This window comes from Cinclus cinclus, chromosome 7 (genome assembly GCF_963662255.1).
Source record: "Cinclus cinclus chromosome 7, bCinCin1.1, whole genome shotgun sequence".
Classification (NCBI taxonomy): Eukaryota; Metazoa; Chordata; class Aves; order Passeriformes; family Cinclidae; genus Cinclus; species Cinclus cinclus.
Window position 1 is genome coordinate 32,564,226 of NC_085052.1, and position 22,761 is coordinate 32,586,986.

General features: G+C 59.3%; 5 protein-coding genes across 5 annotated transcripts; 4 read left to right on the plus strand and 1 right to left on the minus strand.

Annotated features, from left to right (window-relative positions):
• The first annotated feature begins 3,740 nt into the window (after positions 1-3,740).
• Positions 3,741-11,121, plus strand: LOC134045936 (putative lysosomal acid lipase/cholesteryl ester hydrolase). The gene is made up of 10 exons (XM_062496070.1): positions 3,741-4,559; positions 5,498-5,609; positions 6,565-6,682; positions 6,976-7,174; positions 7,909-8,018; positions 8,338-8,483; positions 9,011-9,157; positions 9,713-9,784; positions 10,714-10,779; positions 10,888-11,121. The coding sequence occupies exons 1-10, from the start codon at positions 4,498-4,500 to the stop codon at positions 11,119-11,121; spliced, it is 1,266 nt and encodes a 421-aa protein (XP_062352054.1). The 5' UTR covers positions 3,741-4,497.
• Positions 11,122-12,675: 1,554 nt separating this feature from the next.
• PAOX (polyamine oxidase) lies at positions 12,676-15,581 on the plus strand. The gene is made up of 7 exons (XM_062496334.1): positions 12,676-12,820; positions 13,163-13,655; positions 13,735-13,934; positions 14,142-14,397; positions 14,497-14,609; positions 14,685-14,842; positions 15,173-15,581. Exons 1-7 carry the CDS (start codon positions 12,676-12,678, stop codon positions 15,311-15,313), a joined length of 1,506 nt encoding a protein of 501 aa, XP_062352318.1. The 3' UTR covers positions 15,314-15,581.
• A 157-nt stretch (positions 15,582-15,738) lies between these two features.
• Positions 15,739-18,837, plus strand: MTG1 (mitochondrial ribosome associated GTPase 1). The gene is made up of 11 exons (XM_062496071.1): positions 15,739-15,853; positions 15,942-16,006; positions 16,130-16,234; positions 16,318-16,398; positions 16,584-16,640; positions 17,324-17,414; positions 17,495-17,556; positions 17,691-17,787; positions 17,951-18,032; positions 18,145-18,257; positions 18,351-18,837. Exons 1-11 carry the CDS (start codon positions 15,739-15,741, stop codon positions 18,446-18,448), a joined length of 966 nt encoding a protein of 321 aa, XP_062352055.1. The 3' UTR covers positions 18,449-18,837.
• Positions 18,838-19,119: 282 nt separating this feature from the next.
• Positions 19,120-19,530, minus strand: SPRN (shadow of prion protein). The gene has a single exon (XM_062496756.1). It carries the CDS (start codon positions 19,528-19,530, stop codon positions 19,120-19,122), a length of 411 nt encoding a protein of 136 aa, XP_062352740.1.
• A 742-nt stretch (positions 19,531-20,272) lies between these two features.
• On the plus strand, positions 20,273-22,530 carry ECHS1 (enoyl-CoA hydratase, short chain 1). Its single transcript, XM_062496516.1, has 8 exons — positions 20,273-20,390; positions 21,081-21,278; positions 21,351-21,478; positions 21,558-21,657; positions 21,754-21,858; positions 21,936-22,055; positions 22,142-22,209; positions 22,295-22,530. The coding sequence occupies exons 1-8, from the start codon at positions 20,273-20,275 to the stop codon at positions 22,358-22,360; spliced, it is 903 nt and encodes a 300-aa protein (XP_062352500.1). The 3' UTR covers positions 22,361-22,530.
• Positions 22,531-22,761: the final 231 nt, after the last annotated feature.

Here is a 22,761-nt window from a genome sequence, read left to right on the forward strand (position 1 = left end):
GCCCTGTGGGGTTATTTAGAAACTGATTTGTTCCAGAGTTAATCTAGGACAAGGTTTCATCAAGTTATGACAGATGGTGTGCTGCCTTTTCACATCTTTTTGATCCTTAACAGCTTGACAACAATTTTGAGAGGCATTGCTGAGTAGATTCAGGCTTTCATTCAGTTGAAAACACTTTGCTTTTTTATTTAGGGAACTCACAGCAATTTCCGTGTTATTTCTGATGTAATTTTCAAAATTTCTTTTGAGTTTGTTAGAATAACCTCTGAAAGAGAGACCCTGGTCTTTGAGACTTGCATTTTCATGTGATGGGACTTCAAGCAGGTGGGAATGGTATAAAGTCATGGAAAGTTACAGTTAGCTGAAATCAAGATCAGATGTAATTTTCTCTAAAACTTCACAAGCCAGTGTTGATTATGACAATTCTTCTCCCAGGAAACCACTGACAGAACGAGAGGACACAGTCTTAAGCTGCACCAGGGAAAGTTTAGGTTAGACATCAGCAGAAAATCATTCACTGGAAGAGTGACTGGGCACTAGAATCGTCTGCCCAGGGAGGTGGTAGAGTCACCACTCCTGGACATGTTTAAAAGAAGACTGAATGTGGCACTCAGTGCCATGGTTTAGTTGATGAGGAGTTGTTAGGTCATAGCTTGGATTTGATGATCTCATAAGGTCTTTTCCAACCGAGTCCATCCCTGTCTATGGACTATGTCCTGTGGGACATGTTCCTGCTCCCTAAACATCTCCAACAGCCCTGATCAGGGCTTTGGCAAAGCTGAGCCAGATCAGCTTTTCTCCAGTATGCTGGAAAATAAACTCAAGAGAACTGTGGCACCAAATTTGAAAACTGTAGGTATTTCCTTATAGGGAATTTTTGCTCATGCTCTCCCATGTCTGTTCACCCACAAACTAAACTCTTTTAGCTGTAAAATACACTTTAAAGCCAATTGTACAGTGAAAAGAGATCAAGGAAGAAGTGCAAGAAGTTCAGGGTTATTATGGGCTCTTCTGAACACAGGAACAGGGAAGGAATTACTGGAGAAAAAGCACCAGTGATCACATCTCCATTATTTCCCAATACACATTCAGGAATGTTCATGCTTCTGTTTATTCCAATTCACTATAGCAAACAGAATGATTGCATGAACAACTTTAACAGGGTGTTATGAAAAGATCAGCTGTTTCCCCAAGCTCCACTGTGCAACTCTAGCATGGGAAAAAAACCCTGCTAAATGTGTAAACCAGAGATATCCCACCCTAGCCAAAGAGACTTTAAACTAGGAGAGGTACAGGCAGATAAGGACTGCTTCCCTCATCAGGTTCTTTAACTTGAACTATGTTCTCCAAGGTTACTGCAAGGGGGTTGTGCTTACCTTGCAGGAATTGCACAAGAGCTGACATTCCCTTATTGCCAAAATCAGGTTGATACTCCCTTTCCCAGCTCAGGATGCCAGGAAGATAACTTGTGACTGGTTTACCCTTGTGCTTGGCAAGAGGCACCAGCCAGCACCCTGGGCACACAGTCTGGTGGCTGGTACATATGGGAGGGCATCAGGAGCAACAGCAGGGCAGGAGCTGGAGGAAAGGTGTGCACGGATAGCCCAGGACAGGATTAACCCCAATCCCAGTGCTGAGGAACGTGCTGCTTGCGCCACGGTGTGCCTCAGAGGAGGTGACTCAGCAGCAGCAGACCTGCACCTGTAGGACAGCAGTGGGGACACAGCTGATCCCAGGGGCTATTTCTCTTCCTGTTGTGCCAGCAGCAGGTGGGGTTGCAGTCCGGTGATGCCTCAAATGAGAACATGAAAGGCATCCAGCAACAATGCTGCCTAATATCTATGAAGGGTGAAGCCAACAAGAGGCAGAAGCAACACACCACACCAGAAGATGTAACTTTTGATGCTTAAAGGGCCTCAGAGGCCAAGAAAAGTATAGGATTTGGGCCTCAGGCAGAGCCCAGGAAGCACACGGGTGAGTCATTGGCTGGAAACCTTGGCCAGCCCACCTGGACACACACCCCTCTGAGAATTGTGGAATCCTAGAGTGGTTTGGGTTGGAAGGGACTTTAGAGACCACCTCATTCCACCCCCTGACATGGGCAGGGACACCTTCCACTATCCCAGGCTGCTCCAAGCCCCGTCCAGCCTGGCCTTGGACACTTCCAGGGATCCAGGGGCAGCCACAGCTTCCCTGGGCACCCTGTGCCAGGGCCTCTCCACCCTCCCAGGGAACGATTCCTTCCCAATATCCCATCTGACCCAACCTCCTTCAAGTCCTCAAAGGTCTTCATTCTTCCCTTTGACTAAGATACACAAGAGTTCCTCAGTAAAAATCCAGCTGCTTTTTTTTTTTGCACCTTCTCTCTTTCCACTACAGGTAGAATAACTCCAGGTGGTGAATCACACACTCACCTCAGCACTGACACACTGCTCCAATGGCCTCATTCCACAGCCTGAGGATCAGAGAGGTCTCTGCTGCCTTTCCAACCTCTATTACTATTATTTTTTTACTACTACTTAGTACCTCCAGTAGAGAAAGAGTAGTGGAGTTAGAAAGCAGCAGTGTGGGCAGCAGGGGAGGGGGGATTCTGCTCCCCTGCCCCACTCAGGTGAGACCTCACCTGTGCACAGTTTTGGTGCCCCCAATATAAGGAGGGCATGGAACTGTTGGAGCAGGTTCAGAAGAGGCCATGGAATTGCTGAGGGGACTGGAGCACCTCCACTCTGGAACCAGGCTGGGAGAGCTGGGGCTGCTCAGTCTGGAGAAGGGAAGGCTGTGTGGAGACCTCACAGCTCCTTCCAGGGTCTGAAGGGATACAGGGAAGCTGGAGAGGGAATCTGCAACAGGAACTGGAGTGCCAGGACAGAGGGAATGGGTTCAAACTGCCAGAGGACAGGGTCAGATGGGATATTGGGAAGGAATTGTTCTCTGGGAGGGTGGACAGGCCCTGGCACAGGGTGCCCAGAGAATCTGTACCTAGCCCTGGATCCCTGGAAGTGCCCAAGGCCAGGTTGGATGGGGCTTGGAGCAGCCTGGGACAGTGGAAGGTGTCCCTGCCCATGGTAGGGGTGGCACTGGATGGGCTTTAAGGTCATTCCAGCCTAGATGGGTTCCATTCCACAATTCTCTGACTCTTTGTAGTGGGATTTTTGTGCTCACAGATGAGGAAAGACATTTCCCAAAGGTACAGGAACAGGTGCAGAAGGCAACAAAGTAGGCCAGGCCTGCCATGAGGAAGAAAGCGCCCACACAGCCCCGTGTGCCAGTGGCTGCGGCACCGACAGAAAATTCCAGTGTGGCGATGGAGCAACACGCGCCGGCTGGGGCTGAGTTTCACAACTCCCATTCCCCTCATGCACCAGGCCGACAGCAGCCTCGGGAGGCAGCCTGATCCACAGCCAGGGAAGGCACCCACAGGGCCAACCTCGGGCTTCTAGGTGGCTACCAAGGTAGGGAAAGGCGTGGGCTGGGCGGTCACGGGCTGCAGGGAGGGAGCAAACGCTGGGCTCTGTGCAATTGCAGCGGCTTTGGCCAAGCAGAGGTGTTGTACCAGCTCTCCCCTGCACTGCTGGCAGCTGCTGAGACCTTCAGCCTGGTGCTTTTCTAGAAGTGATGTTCAGCCTGGTGCTTTTCTAGAAGTGATGTTCAGCCTGGTGCTTTGCCAGAAGGTTCATTCAGCCTAGTGTTTTTCCAGAGGGATGTTCAGCCTGGTGTTTTCCCAAAAGGTGTGTTCAGCCTGGTGCTTTTCTAGAAGTGATGTTCAGCCTGGTGCTTTTCTAGAAGTGATGTTCAGCCTGGTGCTTTTCCAGAAGGTTCATTCAGTCTAGTGTTTTTCCAGAGGGATGTTCAGCCTGGTGTTTTCCCAAAAGGGATGTTCAGCCTGGTGCTTTTCCAGAAGGATCGTTCAGCCTGGCGCTTTTCCAGAGAGCCCTGAAGAACTTTTGCAAATTTTCCCTTGCTAACATGACACTTTTGGACCTTACTGTCACTTTTCAGAAGGGGTGGAATGACCAAGTGTCTTCCACCCAGGCAGGCAGTGAAGCCTGACCTGTCCTTGGGGTGTCCTTGGGGTGTCCTTGGGGAGCTTGGCCTGCTGCTAAGCCTTTGTAAAGGTGGTAGCTTTTTTGTTGCACCAGGAACTCTTCTAAATGACCCTGGGAGATAGAAAATGACCCCGGCAGTTAGGAAATGACCTCTTACAAAGAAAAGCTGTTGGTTTGTTGTTTTGGTTTGTTTTGTTGTTTTTTGGGTTTTGTTTTTTTTTTTTTTAACGTAGCTATCATGAGCTTAAGGTGCAACTCCATAGCTGGAATTCCTCAGCACACCAATCTGGAAACGCAATCCTTAGCAAGCATGAAAGTCACAGCCACATGGAGGGAGGTGCCACAGGAGTGATCAGCACACATCTGTTAATTGGAGGGCACACGTGACGAGGGACAGCAGGGTGGCAGCGTGGCTGGGCTCTGACACAGCGTGGTCCTTTTAACTCTGGTGATGACAGAGCCACCAGCACTGCCACCACCAGCCTGGTCAGACACACCAGTGGGCTCTGCCTGGTAACGTATTTTCCTCCTTGTCTTCAGATCTGTGTCCTTTTGGAGCTGCCCTGAGGTGGGACAAAGAATTGTTTGCTCTTTTTTATTTTTGGTCTTAACTCGAATCTTGGTGATGTACAGGTAGGTTTGCTGGGAATATTTCAGAGGGTAGCAAAGTCTCGTGGTGTGGGAGATCCACTGGGAGCAGAAGGAGGGAGGCAGAGAATAATTCACAATTCATGCTGCTGGGCTGAAGGTAAGCTTTAACTTTTGAGAGCCTGGCAAAAAACTAGTATTGTGTGCATTAAAAATATGCCTCTGCTCAGCTCAGGAGCATCTAAAGTGATCAAAAAGGTTTCTGTTTTTTTCAGCCTACCCTTATTTAACCAATAGCCTTCCTGTGAGGCTCTACCAGTTTCAGTTTATAGGATCCCTCTGTTTACAGTGGGTTTTGGGTACAAAAGCTATGCAATAAAGAAACACAAAAAATATAGACATAGTCACAACCCAGCCATGCTAAACATGTTCCTTCCACAGCATAAACTCCCTCTTTAGATTAGTTTTCTCTGTGAGACCACTGCCCTAAAGGTATTGGTTTAGTTCTTGTTTTGCACAGCTGGTTCTCTTTCTTCTTGCCATTAAAAATATAGAAAAGGCTCCTGCCTAGCACCAGATCTTTTCTGTAGAGAGGAGTATAAAAAATTCTCATGTGGACTGCAAAGAAAACTGAAATTGGGAATTCCCTCCGCTTTCCTGACCCAGAAAATGATACAAGATCTTCAGATACGTGAGGAACTTAACCAAGTAAAAAGAAACACTCATATAAATTCTAGTAACAATAATAATCAACAACTATAACAACAGCATCCGTGTTACTATTGTTATTCTTGTTGTTGCTCCTATTCCTATTATTACCATTAGTATCACTATTTTTGTTGTTGCTGTTATTATTTACACAGGCACAAGATGTGGCTGTTTATTGCAATCCTGTTTTTCGTACAAGCACCCGTGAACTCCGAAGATGCCATCAAGCAGAAAAAGGCTCTAAATCCCGAGAGTCTCATGAACATTGTAAGCCAGGAGAACTTTGAATTTCCCATCTAAAGCTTGGGCACGTTCAGCTGGAGGAGAGAGGGATGAAGGGCACATGGAGAGGGCTGGTGGTGTTGATTTGATGCTGCCTCCACTCCATCATTAACAAGCTCCTCCTCTCAGCAGAATTAAGTGCAATTACCAGCAGGGCAGTTTGAGATGGGGATAACCCCAGACTGGATTTGATCAGATATCTCCCCAGAGGGTAGAAATTTGTGCATGGTTCCTCTCCTTCAGCTGCAGCTCAGGGCCATGTCCAGGTGAGCCCTGCAAGGCTCTGAAGCTGGGTTTAGCAGGACCCAAGATGTGGTAAATTTGCTGCATTTAATCTTTCCTGCCAACCTCGTGACAAAGGGAGCATACAGCAATGTGTGGGCAGGACCACAGCTGGATTTTACCAGGCAGAAACTTCCCAATCTGTGGAGTTTTCAGCATAAGTAAAGCTCAGGCAGGGCCTCAGGAGCCCTGCAACGATTCTTATGGGGTTTATCCCACTGCCCTTCCAGTCAGCCCAGCTCGGCAGGTTCCATCTGCCACACCACCTTATCTTCCCGGTACATCAGCTGGGAACCTGATGTGACACGTGCTGCTGTTGGTGTCAGGTATCAGGAAATCGGTGCCAGCCATCAGGAAAGAGGGGTCAGGCGTCAGAAAATCCTTTCGGTTTCAATCGTCGTGTTTGGAACCGTTTCAATCCCTGCAGCCGCCAGCTCTCCTCCTGCCTATGGCTGAGCATCTCCCCTTCCCTTGGGCAGATAACTGGGGCAGGGTTCAGACAGAGCATCCTCTGTCACAAAAAATCCTCAGCTGATTCAGAGACAGCCTGGGCAAAGCCATGCCCCACAACTTTGGTTTTACCAAGTGATGTGCTCTTCAAGTCAGATAAGCACCTTCGCTATGGAAAGTTTCCCACCTGGGTTTTTTCTTCCCCCAGAGCCAAATCATCTGCCACAGAGGGTACCCCAGTGAGGAGTATGACGTCCTGACTCGTGATGGCTACTACATCCACCTGAACAGAATTCCTCATGGAAGAGAAAAGCCGAAGAACAGAGGTACAGATCTATTTCAGAGTCATCAAAAAAACCAGCCCTAAGATGCTGAATGTAAGCAGGGGAGGGGATGAACCTGGACAGGCCAGGGGAATAGTCATTGTTAAAGCAAAAATACAGAATCTGTGGGATTTCTCCAATTTACACTCAAAACTGTAGCACCAGAACACATCATCAAAATGCACATTCTGCACATTCTCTGGCAGTGCAAGGAAGAGGCTTTACTGGCCTTAACTAGGGGTGAGTGAATAGAGAGAATCTGGTTCAATGAAATGTGCTGTTTCTTTTGCACCCAGGGCCCAAGCCAGTCGTGTTTCTCCAGCATGGGATACTTGGAGAAGGCAGCCACTGGGTGGAAAATCTGGCTAACAACAGCCTTGGCTTCATACTAGCAGACTCTGGCTATGACGTGTGGCTGGGAAACAGCCGGGGGACGAGCTGGTCCCGAAGACACCAGCACCTCTCAGCTGACCAGGTGGAATTCTGGGATTTCAGGTGGGCTGGAGCGCGTTACAAAAGCCTGGTGATGTTCTCTGTCTGCCGCCAAGCTCTAGGCAGAGGTGGGTGCCTCCCAGCAGGCAAGTCAGAGCGTCTAATCCCTGGCACAGCCCCTCCCCGGGGAGGATGGAGGGACCTGAGCAGACCTGCCTACTGACATGGTGCCAGCACCTCCCTGCAGCTGCCAAGGGCACAGAAACATCAGCCCGGCCTCAGGACCATCCACTGAGATGTCCACAAGTTTTATTGCACTCCTCCCCTGCTCCTAGACCTTGTTGACCCTTGTCCCCCCTTTTTAAGTTGCTACTGCCTCTCCAGAGCAGAATCCCCAAGCTCATAAACAGGCTTTCAAAAAAACCTCACACTGCCTTTCACCACGTCCCACCAACAGGCACAGGAACTGGTGCTCCATTCCCCTCTGGGAGAGAGCATCCCAAGGAACAGAGTAGGTGCTGTAATCCTGGTGGGAGCCAGCTCTGGGTCTGCAGAGAGGCTGGGTATGGCACTGGAATGCTGGCCATGCTCTGCACAGTGTATTTACTGCTTACCACAGCCGTGGGAGGACTAAGCCCTTTCAGGGGAGGATGATGCCACGGCAGGAGGGATCCATGCCAGGAATTTTCTCCTGGAAAATCAGCCTCGGATATAAATCTGGGCAACGCAAAGCAGCTCAAGGTAAGTTTGCCATCCTGTTGCTGCCTCATAACCAACACCCCCCTCCTGTATTGCAGCTTCCATGAGATGGCAATGTATGACCTCCCGGCTGCCATTGACTTTGTGCTGCAGAAAACAGGGCAGAAGCAGCTCCACTACATTGGCTACTCGCAGGGCAGCTCAATTGGTGCGTTCCGAGGGGTCGCCCACCACCCTGACTTGAAACATTTCAGTTCGGTGCTTGCCAGCAGAAAGCAGAGGGGTCCCCTCCATGTGGGCTTAACAACCACTGAAGCACCCGATCAGCCAAGGGAATAAAGGTGTTGCCTCCCATTGGGCATCTCTTGCACCAGCATTTAGCAGGAAGGTGGCAAGAGATCTCAGACTTCCAAATGGAGATAATAAATTAAACAGACCTGGGTCCAAGTGAACCCTCGTATCAAGCACCCGAGGAAAGATGGAGCAAGTCTGTTTTGTCTTTCTGTCTTGTTTTCCTGTTTCCTCAGCATTTATTGCGTTTTCATCCATGCCCGAACTGGCTCAGAAAGTCAAAATGTTTTTTGCCCTGGCTCCAGTATTGGTACCCAAGCACTCCAGAAGTCCATTCATGAAGATGCAGCTCCTCCTGGACAACAAGCTCAAGATGATTCCGGTAAGGGATTGCTCCATGCCCTTCTGCCCCAAAACTGACTGGTTCTAGAGAAGGGACCATGCTCGGACACAGCCCCTGGGGCTCTCTGATGCAGCAGAAAACAGCTAATTCCTGCTGATTTATTAGCACAGACACAATCCAAGTGCACATACAGTCCCAGATGGCCTTGTTAAGTGCATGTCTTCTTTCCATCTGTAGGATAAACGTGGTCTTTATATGGGTGGCCCTTGTAGGGGCCTCAGGCTAAACACCTGGAAAAGAGCAGCTTTGCCATGTTGGTTCCATGAAAAACAGATCCATTGCTTGCGGGAGGTGGGGGGCAAGAGGAGACTTGTGAATACTGATTTCCCTGGCGTGTGTTCAGTCAGCATCAATTCCTGCAACGAGCTGTACACATCTCTGTGGGGCAGGAGGGCAGGGGGGCAGTAGGCTTGACTCCTGGATATTCCCATTACTGCCTGGCTGTGGGGCTGGGCTGCAGGGAGGGAAAAGCAGGAAATGCACGTCGCCCTTTGCTCCCTTTGCAGCTGCTGCTCGGCAGAACGGACGCGTCCCTGCGGGTGAGGAAGCTGTGGCGGTTCCTCCCGGAGCTGTGCAGGCACACGCTGCTGCACAGGCCCTGTGCCAACCTCCTCTTCCTGCTGGGTGGCTACAATGAGAAGAACCTCAACACGGTGGGTGTGCCATTCCAGTGGGGACGAGGGTCCCAGGGTCGCCGTTCTGCCCCCACACTGCCCACCCTGCTACAGCCACACGCCCCCAGTGCTCACAGCAGGCAGACCCTGCATGGGCAACATCTCTGCCAGATGCTTTTCCTCCTGGGACAGGAAAAGCCCCCAGGCTCTGCTGGGTAAATGTCAGTGGCCAAGTGGCCCTTGACAACACCTCTGAATTAGGGCTGCCTGTCACTGTGACCACCCTGGGGTGCAGCCCCTGCTCTGACCCACCTGCTGAGCAGCCTCTGGGCGACCTCAGGCAGTCACTGAGGCCTTGAGCACAGCCCCTGAGCCCAGGTAAGGTATCTCACTGAGCTCATCCTTCATCCCCATCACTCTCCTTCCAAAGCTGCCTCACAGCAATTGTTTTTTAATGAAAATTCTATTCCTGAACCTGGTCCAGCTCTTCAGGCAGCATGACTCAGCAGTGGCTGCTCTGGGAAACACCTGGCAGCTGCCACTCCACTCCCATCCGCTGGAAAGCGGCGATAACTGGGATCTGTTTCCTTGCAGACACGGCTGGATGTGTACACATCCCACTATCCGGATGGCACCTCTGTCAAAAACATCATCCACTGGGCACAGGTAGGATCCCTGACACACAGAGGCTTCACCCCTGGGATGGTCCCTACACTGAGAGTCTGCTGTGCCCAGGGCAGACATGAGAGTTCAGGGATCTCAGACATTACTCCCAGCTCCCAAGAAAGTAAAGGCAAGAAATTAGAAGAAGTGCTGGATGCAGGATGAGCTGCCATGGTGCCACTGGAAACCAGGGGACACTGCAGTGTGTGTCCTGTGCTGTGCCGGGCAGGACAAGGTACAGGATGGGGAGGCCACAGATGGATGCTGAGACCTCCTGTTTGAGCCCCCCAGGAGTCACCACAGCAGAACCTGGGGACACCGTGGTACTGGTGGGTGGAAGCCCAAGGAGAGGCTGGGGGAACTGGAAGAGGAGGAAAAGGGAGACCCAACAACATCTCCCCCTGTGCAAAGGAGATGGACTCTGCAGCTTCAGCAGTAGCACTGCTGGAAACGGGGTCAGGGCTGGAGAACTTCACCCATGTCCCTCCTTGAAGAGCCGAATTATAGGTAATGGAAGCTGGAAAAGGACAATCAGGTTGTTGAAGGAACTCCAGCAGCACCCTGCACGCACAAGCTGGTGGTGTGCAGGATTTCAAAGGGAAGAGCGTGGCACTGGGGCAGCCAAGGAGTCATATGCAACACCTTGGTTTGTCAGCCCATGGCTAAAAGGTGTAAGCCCATGTTAAAAAGGTGGAAAGACTGTCTTCGCAGGGATGCCATCTCCTGCAATGTCCCACATTGGGAGAGGAGACCTCGTCCTGCCTGTCCCCAGCCAGCTGGCATTGTTGGAGACGGGCAGATGGACAGCAGAGACTTACACAAACCCCTTCTGAGCACCTCTCATGACAGGTGCCTCGAGGGGGCCAGGAGATGCAAGACCCACGCAGTAGCACCTGCTGGCCTCCCACAGCAGATCCATCCTCTCTCCCCAGGTGATAAAATCTGGAGAATTCAAAGCCTTTGACTATGGCAGTGAGAACCCAGCCAGGTACCACCAGGTAGGAGCTGCGGTGGCAGCTGGAGATGCTGGGGGTGTATCCAGGGTGGTGCAGGGACAGAATGGCTGGCAGGGATTGACCAGCTGAGAGCCCCCCGTGTCCTTGCAGAACACACCGCCCTTGTACCGCGTGGAGGAGATGCCGGTGCCCACCGCGGTGTGGTCGGGAGGGCAGGACTGGGCGGCTGACTGGAGGGACGTCCTCCTGCTGCTGCCCCGCATCACCCACCTCGTCACCTACACCCACATCCCCGACTGGAACCACTGGGACTTTGTCTGGGGCCTGGACGCCCCTGGGCGCCTCTACAGCAGCATCCTGAGGCTGATGGAGGGGTCCCGGTAGAGCCACCGGTGGCCTGGCCCCTGTCCCTCAGCTGGGACAGCCCGAGGAGGGGGTGGGACACTCCCTGCTGTCCCCTCCTTCCTGCTGGCCTGACGCGCTTGTGGTGATGGTGCTTTCCACGCATCCCTTGGTAGTTGAGGTCTCTCCTCCTTGCTTGGGAGCTCCTCAAGCACTAGTGGCACGGTGCTGGGAGGGCAGCACCGAGGTCAGCCGAGGCACCAGAGCAGGCAGGAGCCACTAGCCCTGCTGGAAGGGTCCCAAGATGATGGTGCTGAGCCAGGGGGACATGGGGACCCTGCCACGACCCCACAGTGGCTGTCCAGTGGGTTGTGAATTAGAGCACCCAGCCTTATGAGGAGCTGGGCCTGTTGAGTCTGGCTGGGGGGGGGATAGGCTGAGAGCAGCCCCCCAGCTGTGGCACACGTAGGAATGGAGCAGATGGATGAGGCCAAACCCTTCTTGGCAGCAGCAACAGGTGATGCAATGAAGGGTTCTGGCCCCAAATTGCAGCTCAGGGGGGTTCAGGTTGGATGTGGAGAATCCTTTTTCCCCAAGACAAGTCCCCTGGGAAGCGGAAGGTCTCCATCTGGCCCAAGCCAGGCACCTGCCTGCATTGTTTGGGCTGGGACTCAGGGACCAGAGGTCCCCAGGAATGGCTGCTTGGCTCAGCACCAAGACACTGGGAATGATCATCCCTCACCCCTGGGAGCTGGTGATCCCAAATGCCCTGGGCTGAGCTGCAGGGCCACCGTGCCCCCAGGAAGCTGCTGCCAGGCTGATGTCCCCAGCTCATCCCACAGTACTGCTTGCTGCAAACCTGGAGCTGGAGAAAATCCCTCCAAAATAAATACTCAAAGGGGATGCTTTGACACCCCCAGCTCTTCCTTGCACGTGAATATTTTCTGGGGAGCTGCCAGAGCCAGCGGGGACACAGTAACTCCACAGGTAGCTGATAGAGCTGGGTGGCACAGTGGGTTCTCCGAGGGTCCCAGCTGGGAGTATTCCAGTACACCCCAGTACCCCATCCCACCCCACGGCAGGCGGCAGAAACACTTGTTGGCAAAAAAAACCCCGCCAGACAGCCTTGGGAGTGGAGACCCTTATTGTATCCACGAAGATTTGGGAATCACGGGTGGGAGGGAGCGCTGGGGCTGGCGCTTGGGGCAGCTCTGCTGGGATGCGTGCGGCAGGATCGCGGGACGATGGGCATCCACCGCTCCTCCACCTTGCCAGGCTGGCCGGCCACGGTATAAGGTGGATGAGCGGGAGCAGAACAGGGAGAGGAGGACAGTGGGGAGGTGGTCCCAGGGCTGCCCCTACTCCAGGAGAGCTCCCCTCTCCCACCCCGGCCTTGGGCGCAAGCAGCTGGTTCATCACTGCACCGGGACCCACGGGCATCCCTCCGTGCCTCCCCCCACTCATCTCCCCAACCTCGCCTATATCCCTTCCTTCCTCCTTCCCTTCTGCCGCGGCCCGGGCCGCTCCAGGGGCGGTGCCGTTGGCGGCGGGCGGTGCCAGCGGCGGCGGAGGCGGTACCGGCCGGCGCGGGCGGCCATGGAGGGCGGCGGGCGGCGGGTGGTGGCGGTGGGAGCGGGGCTGGCGGGGCTGGGGGCGGCCCAGCGGCTCCGCGGACACGGCTCCCTCCGCCTGCTGGAGGCGGCGGCCCGCGCCGGCGGCCGCGTCTGCACCCGCCCCTTCGGTACGGGCGGGGAGGCCGGGGGAGGCTCCGGGAACCGGGGGTGGGCGGCACCGGGGGGCGGGCCCGGGCCGGGGTAGGGGCAGGGGGCGGTTGTACCGGGATGCGGAGCTGCCCCTGACCTCCGGCCCGTGGGGCCGGTCCTGAGTGGGCCGGACACGTGGCCGGTCCCGTGGGCACCCGGGGATCGAACGGAAGCCGGTCCCGGGTGGCACCGGGGGCGCGGCGGGGCCCGCCGGCTCTGGCCTTTTCGGGGCCGCGGGAGTCCCGCTGCGTCCCGAGGGCTTCTCCACGGGCACGGCTCCGGGTGTGACCCGTTCTCCCTCCTTCCCTCCCTCCCGGCAGCGTCGGGGCTGGCGGAGATGGGCGCACACTGGATCCACGGCCCCTCGCCGGGAAATCCCGTGTTCTGCCTGGCCTCCCGCTACGGCCTGCTGGGCCCGGAGGCTGCCCGGGAGGAGAACCAGCAGGTGGAAGCGGGGGGCCACCCCCCGATGCCGTCCGTCACCTACGGCAGCTCGGGGAAGGTGCTGAGCCCCAAGGCAGTGCGCGAAGCCCGCGACCTCTTCTACGCCCTCCTGGCCTCTACCCGCGCTTTCCAGGGGTCCAAGGAGCCACCGTGGCCCAGCGTGGGTCAGTACGTGCGGGCAGAGATCGCCCGGACGGTCCCCACGATGGCGGGGGGCCAGGACGATGCCCGGCGGCTCCAGCTGGCCGTGCTCGCCGCCTGCCTCAAGTTGGAGTGCTGCATTAGCGGGACCCACAGCATGGACCTGGTGGCCCTGGAGCCCTTCGGGGAGTACGTGTCGCTGCCCGGCCTGGACTGCACCTTCCCAGGGTAAGCGCAGGGCTCCGGAGCGGGACACGGAGGAGCGTCCCAGGGGCCGCCCCGTTCCCAGCGGTGACTCCTCCCACAGTGGCTACAGCAGCTTGGCCGAGCGCCTGCTCTCGGATCTGCCCGAGGGCACCGTCCTGCTCAACAAGGCGGTGAGGACCATCCAGTGGCAAGGGTCCTTCCGTGAGGAAGCGGACGATGCCAGAGTTTTCCCTGTCCGAGTGGAGTGCGAGGATGGAGATGTCTTCCTCGCTGACCACGTCATCATCACTGTCCCGCTGGGTGAGGACACCAACACCTTCCCTTGCCCTGACCTTCCCCTCCAACAAGCTGGCACTGGTGGAGATGGGCAAGTGGAGGGGAGGGATTGCCTAAACCTCTTCCCAGCCTCCCCTCTCCCACTGGGAAGAGGTTGGGAAGGGGTTTGGGGAGATCAGAGCATCTTAGACACCATTTAGGAGCCTAGCTGAGAGCAACTTGTGGCTACAGGTTTCCTCAAGGAGCACCACCAGAAACTCTTCCAGCCTCCCCTTCCCGAGCGGAAAGCACAGGCCATTCGCAACCTGGGATTTGGCACCAACAACAAGATATTCCTGGAGTTCGAGGAGCCTTTTTGGGAGCCTGAGCAGCAGCTCCTGGAAGTGGTGTGGGAGGACGATTCCCCCCTGGAGGAGCCCAGCGCTGACCTGGAGGCCAGCTGGTTCAAGAAGCTCATCGGATTCGTGGTGCTCCAGCCGCCAGAGCAGTAGGTGGCCAGGGATTTTGGGCATCCTCCGGGCCTTCTCTGGGCCGCTGGTGGGCACGGGGAAAGGCAGCAGCTTTCAGCCCCACACTCCCGCCCCAGGCACGGGCACGTCCTGTGCGGCTTCATCGCGGGGAAGGAGTCGGAGCACATGGAGACGCTGAGCGACGCCGAGGTGCTCAGCGCCATGACCCGCGTCCTGCGCACCATGACAGGTGCCTGCCCCGCCCTCCCCGCCCGCCCACTGCCCCGGGGGATTTCCCGATCCTTCCCCTAACCCCTATCCACAGGGAATCCGAAGCTGCCCGCGCCCAGGAGCGTGCTCCGGTCCCGCTGGCACAGCGCTCCCTACACCCTCGGCTCCTACAGCTACGTGGCCGTTGGCAGCTCGGGGGACGACATCGATGTACTCGCACAGCCGCTGCCCGAGGACCCCCGGGACCCCCGGGTGAGGATTGCAGCGGGGACAGACAGACTGGGGTGGGGACAGGCCGCTCCAGGAGCACAGGGAGGTAGCACTGCTGACCCTTTGCGGGAGTCACCAATGCTCAGGTCACCTGCTGAGCTCCACGGGAGTGGGGGCATTTCCATAAAAGTCGTGGACAGGTAGCTCCTCCCAACCGCTTCCCAGCCTCCTCACGGCGCGGCCTAGGGAAGGGAAAGTTCCCATTTCTGCATTTTTAATGCTGTCGTGCCCCCGCGGGGTGCCGGAGTGCAGGGCTGAGGCTATTCCAGCACAGCTCCGCCGCCTATGTGCTCACCCCCCGCCTCTCCGCAGCCCCTGCAGCTCCTCTTCGCCGGCGAGGCCACGCACCGCACCTTCTACTCCACCACCCACGGGGCACTGCTGTCAGGGTGGCGAGAGGCCGAGCGGCTCAACCAGCTCTTCCAGGCGCCCGTCCCCGCGCCTCAGTCCTGAGGCAGCAAAATAAACGCCGGTGCTTTGGCCTTCGGTCTCCTTTATTGAGAAACGTCCCCGCCGGCGCCTTCTTCCTCTCCGTGGCGTGGTGGATGCGGCGGGGGTGGCTGCATCAAGCGGGGGCTGCGGTGTTGATTTAATACCAGTTGGTGCTGGAGATGGTGTAGCGGGGATCGTCCAGCGGATCCTGCGTCGGGCCTGGCCGCCTGGGGGGCTCTGGGGCGGGCTGGGGGGCGGATGGACGAGGGGGTTGAGGCTCAGAAACGGCGGCACGGGGCGTGCCGGGCCCCACTCGGGCCCCGGCACGCCCCGTGCCGCCGGGAGGTGCGGCCGAGCCTCCCGGTGGCGGCGGCAGCGGCTCCGCCATCGCTGTCACTGAGGCAGCTTCCGGTCGCGCCGGAAGTGACGTGTTCCGCGCCGAAGCCATGCGGGTGTGGGCAGCGCTGCGGGCGGCGGGGACGGTCCCGGGAGGGCTCCGGGAGCGCTTCGAGTTCGGCGGCCGCGATGTGGCCTCGTGGTTCCCGCGGCACATGGCGAAAGGTGAGGGGCGGCAGCGCGGCGGATCGAGTTCCCCCCACCTCGAGCGCCCGCCGCGCGCTCACCCCGCGCTGTGCTGCGTGTGCTGCAGGCCTGCGGCAGATGCGACTGGCGCTGCGCCGCGCCGACTGCCTCGTGGAGGTGCACGACGCTCGAATATCCTCCACAGCTGCCGGAGAACCCTCTCCCCTGTCCCTTCAGACCACCCTTGCCCCTCTCCACCTCCTCTCCACGCCCCTCCCGCTACGCGCTTCCAGTCACTGTCCTTAGCGCAGGCACATTCCGCTGTCGGGCCGTAACCCCGCGCTCCTGGAGGCGCTAGGCATTCGCCCTCACGTCCTGGTGCTGAACAAGATGGATCTGGCTGATCCCCGCCGGCAGTCGGTGAGCGCCGGGGCAGGGCCGGGCGGGGGGAAGCCGTGGTGTCACAGGCAGGTGACAGCGGTGCCTCTTCCCGGCCCCGCCAGGCGGTCTTGGAGCAGCTGAGGCAGCAGGGATGCTCGAACGTAGTCTTCACTGACTGCCAGCGTGATGTCAACGTCAAGAAGGTAGTGAGGCAGCAGCCCAGCCCTTTGGAGACCCCTCGGTGCTCCAGCTGGCTGCTCCCTTTCCAGCTGTCCCAAGTCCTCTGCTCGGCCCCCGTTGTATGCATCTTGCTGGCACAGTGTCACCAAGCAAGTGGCTGCTGCCAGCCAGGGCACAGAGTGACAGCCCTGTTCCTGTTCCTCTGCAGGTTGTCCCCATGGTTGCCAGGCTGGTGGCCAACGGCCCACGCTACCACAGGGCTGAGGTGAGACCCATGCACATGGGGTCACAGAATATCCTGGGTTGGAAGGGACCCACAAAGACCATCCAGCCCAGCTCCTGGCCCAACGCAGACACCCCAGCAATCCCACCATGTGCATCCCTGGGAGTGCTGTCCAAACCCTTCTGGAGCTCTGGCAGCCTTGGGGCTGTGCCTATTTCCTGTGGAGCCTGGGCAGTGCCCAGCACCCTCTGGGGGAAGAACCTTGCCCTGATCTCCTGCCTGACCCTGCCCTGGCACAGCTCCAGCTGTTCCCTGGGTCCTGTCCCAGAGAACAGAGATCGAAGTTGCCCTGGGGAGGATCTGCAGCCCCCGGGGAGGTCTGACCTCCGTGCACTGTGCTGCAGCTGAACAAACCAAGTGACCTCAGCCAGCCCCTGTGTGGCCCTCCAGACCTTTCCCCATCCTTGTGTCCCTCCTTTGGACACTCTCTGACAGCCTTTTATATTGTGGCACCCTAAAACTTCCCCCAGTGCATGAGGTGAAGCTACCCCAGTGCAGAGCAGAGGGAGGGTCACCCCCCTCTCCAGCCAAGGGATGAGGCTGCTCCCACATGTGCCACAAGTGCCAGCAAACCGTGGGGTATTTCCCTGTGGCAGCTGCCTGTTGCTGCAGGGGTGTGTTGTTGGTAACCGGCTGCTCCTTGCCCATGTCTCCCTGGCTTCCAGAGCTCCGAGCACAACATCCTGGTGATCGGCGTGCCCAACGTGGGCAAATCCTCGCTCATCAATTCCCTGCGAAGGCTGTACCTCAAGAAGGGTACTTCTGCTCAGTGCCAGGGCTCAGGGAGGAGGTGAGTGCAGTATCACGTGTGTCCGTGACTGTGTCTCTCCCCCCAGGCAAAGCCACTGCAGTGGGGGGCGAGCCAGGAATCACCAAGGCAGTGCTGTCCAGGATCCAGGTACCATCCCTGCATCCAGGAGACCTCCAGGCTCACTGAGCTGATCCTGGAGAGTTGCTCAGGTCCCCTTTGCGGCAGGGCCTCATTCATTAGCAGTGTGTTGCTAATTACCAGCCCTGCCTCCCCCATGCCAGGTGTGTGAGAAGCCCTTGATGTACCTGGTGGACACCCCTGGCGTGTTGCCCCCCCGGCTGGGGGATGTGGAGACAGGAATGAAGCTGGCACTGTGTGGTGAGGCTGTGGCCAGAGGTGGTCCCCAAATGTGGTTCAGGGCTTGGTACCCGAGGCTGGGGTGACCCTGCTGCTCACAATTCCTGGGTGTGAGGGGATGGAAGGAGGGTTGGCCAGGGCTCAGCAGGGCTTAGGGAAGCTGGGGCTCGACCCTCTTTTGCAGGAGCCATCCTTGACCACCTGGTGGGGGAGGACATCATGGCCGACTACCTCTTGTACACCCTGAACAAGCAGCAGCAGTTCGGGTGAGCCGACGGGGAAACAGGGAGGGGTCCCAAGAGGGTGATGGAGATGCCAGGCCCAGGGAATTCTGTGGGGAGGTGGTGCCAGTAGGGTGTGAGCTGTGTCCTCCGGCAGGTACGTGCAGCGCTACGGGCTGGGCCAGCCCTGCGACCACATCGAGCCCCTGCTCAAGCATGTGGCCCTCACCCAGGGCCGCGCGCAGAAGGTGAAGGTGCTGACAGGCACAGGTGGGTCACCTGGGGTGCAGGAGCTGGGATTTTTGGGGGTCCCAGGGCACCTTCAGGCTGTGCTGACACTCCTGTATCCATTGCCATCCTCAGGGAACGTCAACATGATGATGCTCAACTACCCAGCTGCTGCCTACGAGTTCCTCAGGGATTTCCGAGCAGGACGCCTGGGCAGGGTGACACTGGACTGAGGTCTGTCACTGGGCCGGCACTGCCTGCAGCCATGTGGACTGGGGACACCCTGGTGCCCCATGGGGCTGGGAACACCTCAGCAGGGAGCTGTGGTGTGCGATTGAAGCGGCTCTGCCAGGGCTGTCCCGGGTTTGGGGCAAGAAGCCGGAGGGACAGAATGCCCTGTGGGGTCGCTGTTGTGATGCTCCCATGGAGAGCTGTGCCCGCCCCCGGAGAGCCTCGGGCAGGGCTGGTGCCTCCGGCTGGGACCTACAAACCTCCAGGGAGCTGTTTCTTCGCAGTGGTTTTGGCCTGCACTGGAGCCTCCATCCCGAAATAAAGCGTGCGTGGGCAGGGGCCGGGCGCTCGCCATCCCAGGGTCCCGTCCCTCACCCCGCATCCAGCCACACCTGCTTTCGCCCAGTTTTATTGCCGCCTCCTCAACCTCCGGACGCGGCGAGGCTACGGACAGGGGCGCGGTGCAGAGGGGTGCCCGAGCCGGCGGGGTTTGGCTCGTGTGCGGAGGAGTGGTGGTGGTGGAGGGTGTTCCGCGGGGATCCTGCCCCGCCGGCGGTGGGTGACCATAGCCCCGGGAGCCGCTGCTCGCCTGGGGCTCATCAGCCCCGGGAGGGGCGGCCGGTCCTCGCGGCGTCGTGGGTACGCCGGGCAGAGTCAGGTCCCCCGAAATCCATCAGCGGCGGAGGAGGGCGGCCAGCGGGCAGAGCCAGGGCAGCGCCCGGCCCGGCGGGGTCCCGGCCGGCGCGGCAGAGGTCCAGGCGCTGGCGGCCGCCGTCCAGTTGCCGTCGCGGTACTCGACGCCGTCTCCCGCTTGCAGCTCTCCGGAGAGCCGGGACCGGCGCAGGGCCGCCCCCGCCGCCACGCCGGCCGCCGCTCCCGCCGCCGCCGCCCCCGCCACGCGCAGGGCCGCCCCGGCAGAGCCGTACCGGGGCACGGCCGCCCTCGGCCGGCTGCGGGCCGCCCCCCGCGCCGCGCCGCGGGCCGCCCCCCGGGCGCCGCCGCGCCCACCCTTGCCGGCCACCGTGTCGCAGAAGGTGGCGGCCAGCAGCACCAGCGCCCAGCACGCCGCCGCGCTCCGCCGCATCCCGCACCTGCCGCAGGGAGGGAGGGAGGGAGAGCCCCGCCGCTCAGCCGCGCCCGGCCGCGGGCGGGGGACCGCGCACCGACGTGTCCCGCTTGCGCGTGTGCTGGGGCCGCGCACGCGTGTGTCGCGGCACACGCAGCCACCCGCGCGTTGCATAAACGCGCTCCCCCCACCCCTGCGGATGATGCTCCCGCACACACTCGCACACGCGCGCTCCGCAGAGCCCTGTGGACGATGCTCCGCACAGCCGTGTGGATGATGCTCCCGCACAAGCTCGCACCCACGAGTTTCCCTGGCTTCGCACACACCCCCGCCCCTCCCTTCCCGCCCGCGGGGCTCACCGCGCCCGGGGATGCCACCGGCTCGTTGCGCTCCTTTCCACTCTTCTCTGGCCGCGCTCCCGCTGCCGCGCTACCGCCGCGCCCCCCGCATTCCCCCACACTCCCCGGCACGGGGGGGCGGCGGGGAAATCCCCTCTTCTTACCCTTTCCCTTCCCGTTCCCGGCGGCGCCTCTAAACCCCCCACACCCCGCCGCCCCGGCTCCCCCCGCACCCCGCGGGGCGGCGCGGCTGGACCCCGGCTCGGGGCGGGGTTGGGGCCCCGCGCCCCCTCCCACGGCCCGGGGGTCCCGGCCCCGCCCCGCTGCCCCGCCTCGACCAATGGGGACGGCGCCTGGCGGGGCGGGGCCGGCTCCACCAATGGGCGGTGGCGAGAGGGGCGGGGATCGCTCCGCGCTCCGCCATGGCCGCCCCGCTGCGAGCGCTCCTGCGCCCCGCCGCCGCCGCCGCCGCCGCGCTCCCCCGAGCGCGCCTCCCGCCGCCGCTCCGCGCCCCCCGCCTCGCACGGGGCTGCAGCGCCGGTGAGCACCGGGGGGGCACCGCGGGTGGGTGGGCTTAGCGCCGGGCCCCGCGTCCCCGCACCGGGCACGGTCGTAGCCCCGCGGGTATGCACCCATCGACCTGTACGTGGTCCCTGGTCTGCGCACCAGGCCACGGCACCGGGCACCGCGTGTCCCTACTCCATGTACGCTCCCAGCGCTGGGCACGGAGTCCCTGGGCTGTGCGCCAGGACCACAGCACAGGGCACCGGGACACAGCGCAAGGTACGGTCCCAGCACCGGGCCTGTGCCCAGCGAGTTTCACGTGGTTCCGGAGCTGCGCTCCAGAGCCCATCACCGGGCACCGGCGCCCTGCGCCAGGTATGGGCAGTAGCACTGCATACCAGGACACCGGCACTGGGGCCCAGCACCGGTCACCGGGGTCCCTGGACCATGCACCGGATCCCACTAGCTCCAGTGTGCCTGGAGCACGCACACTGTCCGAGCACAGGGTGGTCACGGGGCTGCATCCTCGCGGACTAGGGTGGCACTGGGAGCTCCTCCGGGCCGAGCTCCCGGTGACGTCCCGCCGGCTGCCGGTGACCGCTGACATCAAGGTCGCCTTTAAATAGCACGGAGTGACGGTGGCCCGGCATTGCCGAGGGTGGACGGGGGTCCACCCGGTGCCCGGCGGTCGGTGGGCTAACTGGCCAGTGCTGATGCGGTGGGCAGGGGCTGCCTTCCAGTACCTGCTAGTACAGAAGACGGGGGCTCAGAAGAACGTGGGGCTGATCCAGCTGAACCGGCCTCAGGCGCTCAATGCGCTCTGCGAGGGGCTCATGGAAGAGCTGCGGCGGGCGCTGGAGGCCATGGAGAGCGACCCGGAGGTGGGAGCCATCGTCCTCACCGGCAGCCAGAAAGCCTTCGCAGGTAGGATGGGGGGACTCTGCTCACCCCAAAGTTTTGGAGGGGACTGGTGTCCCACTGTGCTTCCCTTTGTAGCTGGTGCAGACATCAAGGAGATGCAGAATAAAACCTTCCAGGAGTGCTACAGCGGTGGCTTCCTCGCCGGGTGGGACAAGGTCTCCATTGTCCGCAAACCCATCATCGCTGCCGTCAATGGCTACGCCGTGAGTGTCCCCTACATCTCCCTGCACCTCCTGCCCCCACCCCGGCTCCCCCAACCCATCTCTGCCTCCCCTGTCCCAGCTGGGAGGTGGGTGCGAGCTGGCCATGATGTGCGACATCATCTACGCCGGGGAGAAAGCGCAGTTCGGGCAACCCGAAATCCTGCTGGGAACCATCCCAGGTGAGCAGCAGGCACCTGCCAGGGGCTTCCATCGCAGCTGGGGTGAGGCCACCCAGGTATCCATCTCTGAACCTCTCCCTTCCCTAAATGCCCCAGGAGCCGGCGGGACACAGAGACTGACCAGGGCAGTGGGGAAGTCGCTGGCAATGGAGATGGTGCTCACCGGGGACCGGATTTCAGCAAAGGAGGCAAAGGAGGCAGGTAGGGGCATGGAACAGCCCTGGCACTGCAGGAGTTTGGTGAGGAGCTATCTCCCCACTTCCCCCTGCCCATCCTAGGTCTGGTCAGCAAGGTCTACCCTGTGGAGAAGCTGCTGGACGCAGCCATTGCCTGCGCTGAGAAGATCGCCAGCAACTCCAAGCTGGTGGCTGCCATGGCAAAGGAGTCAGTCAATGCTGGTAAGGGCTGGGGGCCGACTGGGAACCCTTTGGGGGGGACTTGAGGCCAGGCAGAGGGGTCTCCCTAACTCCTCCCTTGCTTTCAGCCTTCGAAACGACGCTGACAGAGGGGAACAGGACAGAGAAGCGCCTCTTTTATGCCACCTTTGCCACCGTGAGTAGGGGGATCAGCCCCATGGCAGGAGGGATAAAAGGCCTGCTGCAGCCCTCCCCAAACCTCACCTCTCTGCTTGTCCCAGAGCGACCGCAAGGAAGGGATGACGGCATTTGTGGAGAAGCGCAAGGCCAACTTCACCGACAGCTGAGCCCAGGAGGGGCAGGTCCCTGGGGTGGTGCAGGTCCCCACGGCCTCCTGCAGCCCATCCGCCCCCTGCCTTACACCACAGAGGTGACCGGGACCCGTTGGCGATCCATAATTGCTTGGAGTGACAGCTAGCAGTGGGGACCACTTCTGCCTTTGCTATTAAAGGGTTTTCTAGGTGCTGCTGGGAGATGGGGCATCCTTGCTGTGAGGTCCTGCCTTAGCTGGGAAATGCTGGGGTTCACCAAGTCCCTTCCATGTTCCATCACACTGGGCTGGGCAAGAGCAGCCTTGTGGAGCATAGGTCTGTGTGTTCCCCGGGAAGGGGACAGCCTGTGGCACCTTCTGGGTCACAACACCGATGTGCTGAGCCTCAGCTGAGCTGAGCTGGGGCCGGGATGATGG

Bases quoted from the DNA above. Each gene is read 5' to 3' on its own strand.
- SPRN (XM_062496756.1), bottom strand. From the start codon at position 19,530: ATGCGGCGGAGCGCGGCGGCGTGCTGGGCGCTGGTGCTGCTGGCCGCC.
- PAOX (XM_062496334.1), top strand. From the start codon at position 12,676: ATGGAGGGCGGCGGGCGGCGGGTGGTGGCGGTGGGAGCGGGGCTGGCG. The intron at 14,610-14,684 runs GTGCCTGCCCCG...CCCTATCCACAG, and splicing joins CGTCCTGCGCACCATGACAG to GGAATCCGAAGCTGCCCGCG. The intron at 14,843-15,172 runs GTGAGGATTGCA...GCCTCTCCGCAG, and splicing joins AGGACCCCCGGGACCCCCGG to CCCCTGCAGCTCCTCTTCGC.
- MTG1 (XM_062496071.1), top strand. From the start codon at position 15,739: ATGCGGGTGTGGGCAGCGCTGCGGGCGGCGGGGACGGTCCCGGGAGGG. The intron at 18,033-18,144 runs GTGAGCCGACGG...GTCCTCCGGCAG, and splicing joins AACAAGCAGCAGCAGTTCGG to GTACGTGCAGCGCTACGGGC. The intron at 18,258-18,350 runs GTGGGTCACCTG...TGCCATCCTCAG, and splicing joins GAAGGTGCTGACAGGCACAG to GGAACGTCAACATGATGATG.
- LOC134045936 (XM_062496070.1), top strand. From the start codon at position 4,498: ATGACAGAGCCACCAGCACTGCCACCACCAGCCTGGTCAGACACACCA. The intron at 6,683-6,975 runs GTACAGATCTAT...TTTTGCACCCAG, and splicing joins AGAAAAGCCGAAGAACAGAG to GGCCCAAGCCAGTCGTGTTT. The intron at 7,175-7,908 runs GTGGGCTGGAGC...CCTGTATTGCAG, and splicing joins GTGGAATTCTGGGATTTCAG to CTTCCATGAGATGGCAATGT.
- ECHS1 (XM_062496516.1), top strand. From the start codon at position 20,273: ATGGCCGCCCCGCTGCGAGCGCTCCTGCGCCCCGCCGCCGCCGCCGCC. The intron at 20,391-21,080 runs GTGAGCACCGGG...TGCGGTGGGCAG, and splicing joins CGCACGGGGCTGCAGCGCCG to GGGCTGCCTTCCAGTACCTG. The intron at 21,859-21,935 runs GTAGGGGCATGG...TGCCCATCCTAG, and splicing joins AAAGGAGGCAAAGGAGGCAG to GTCTGGTCAGCAAGGTCTAC.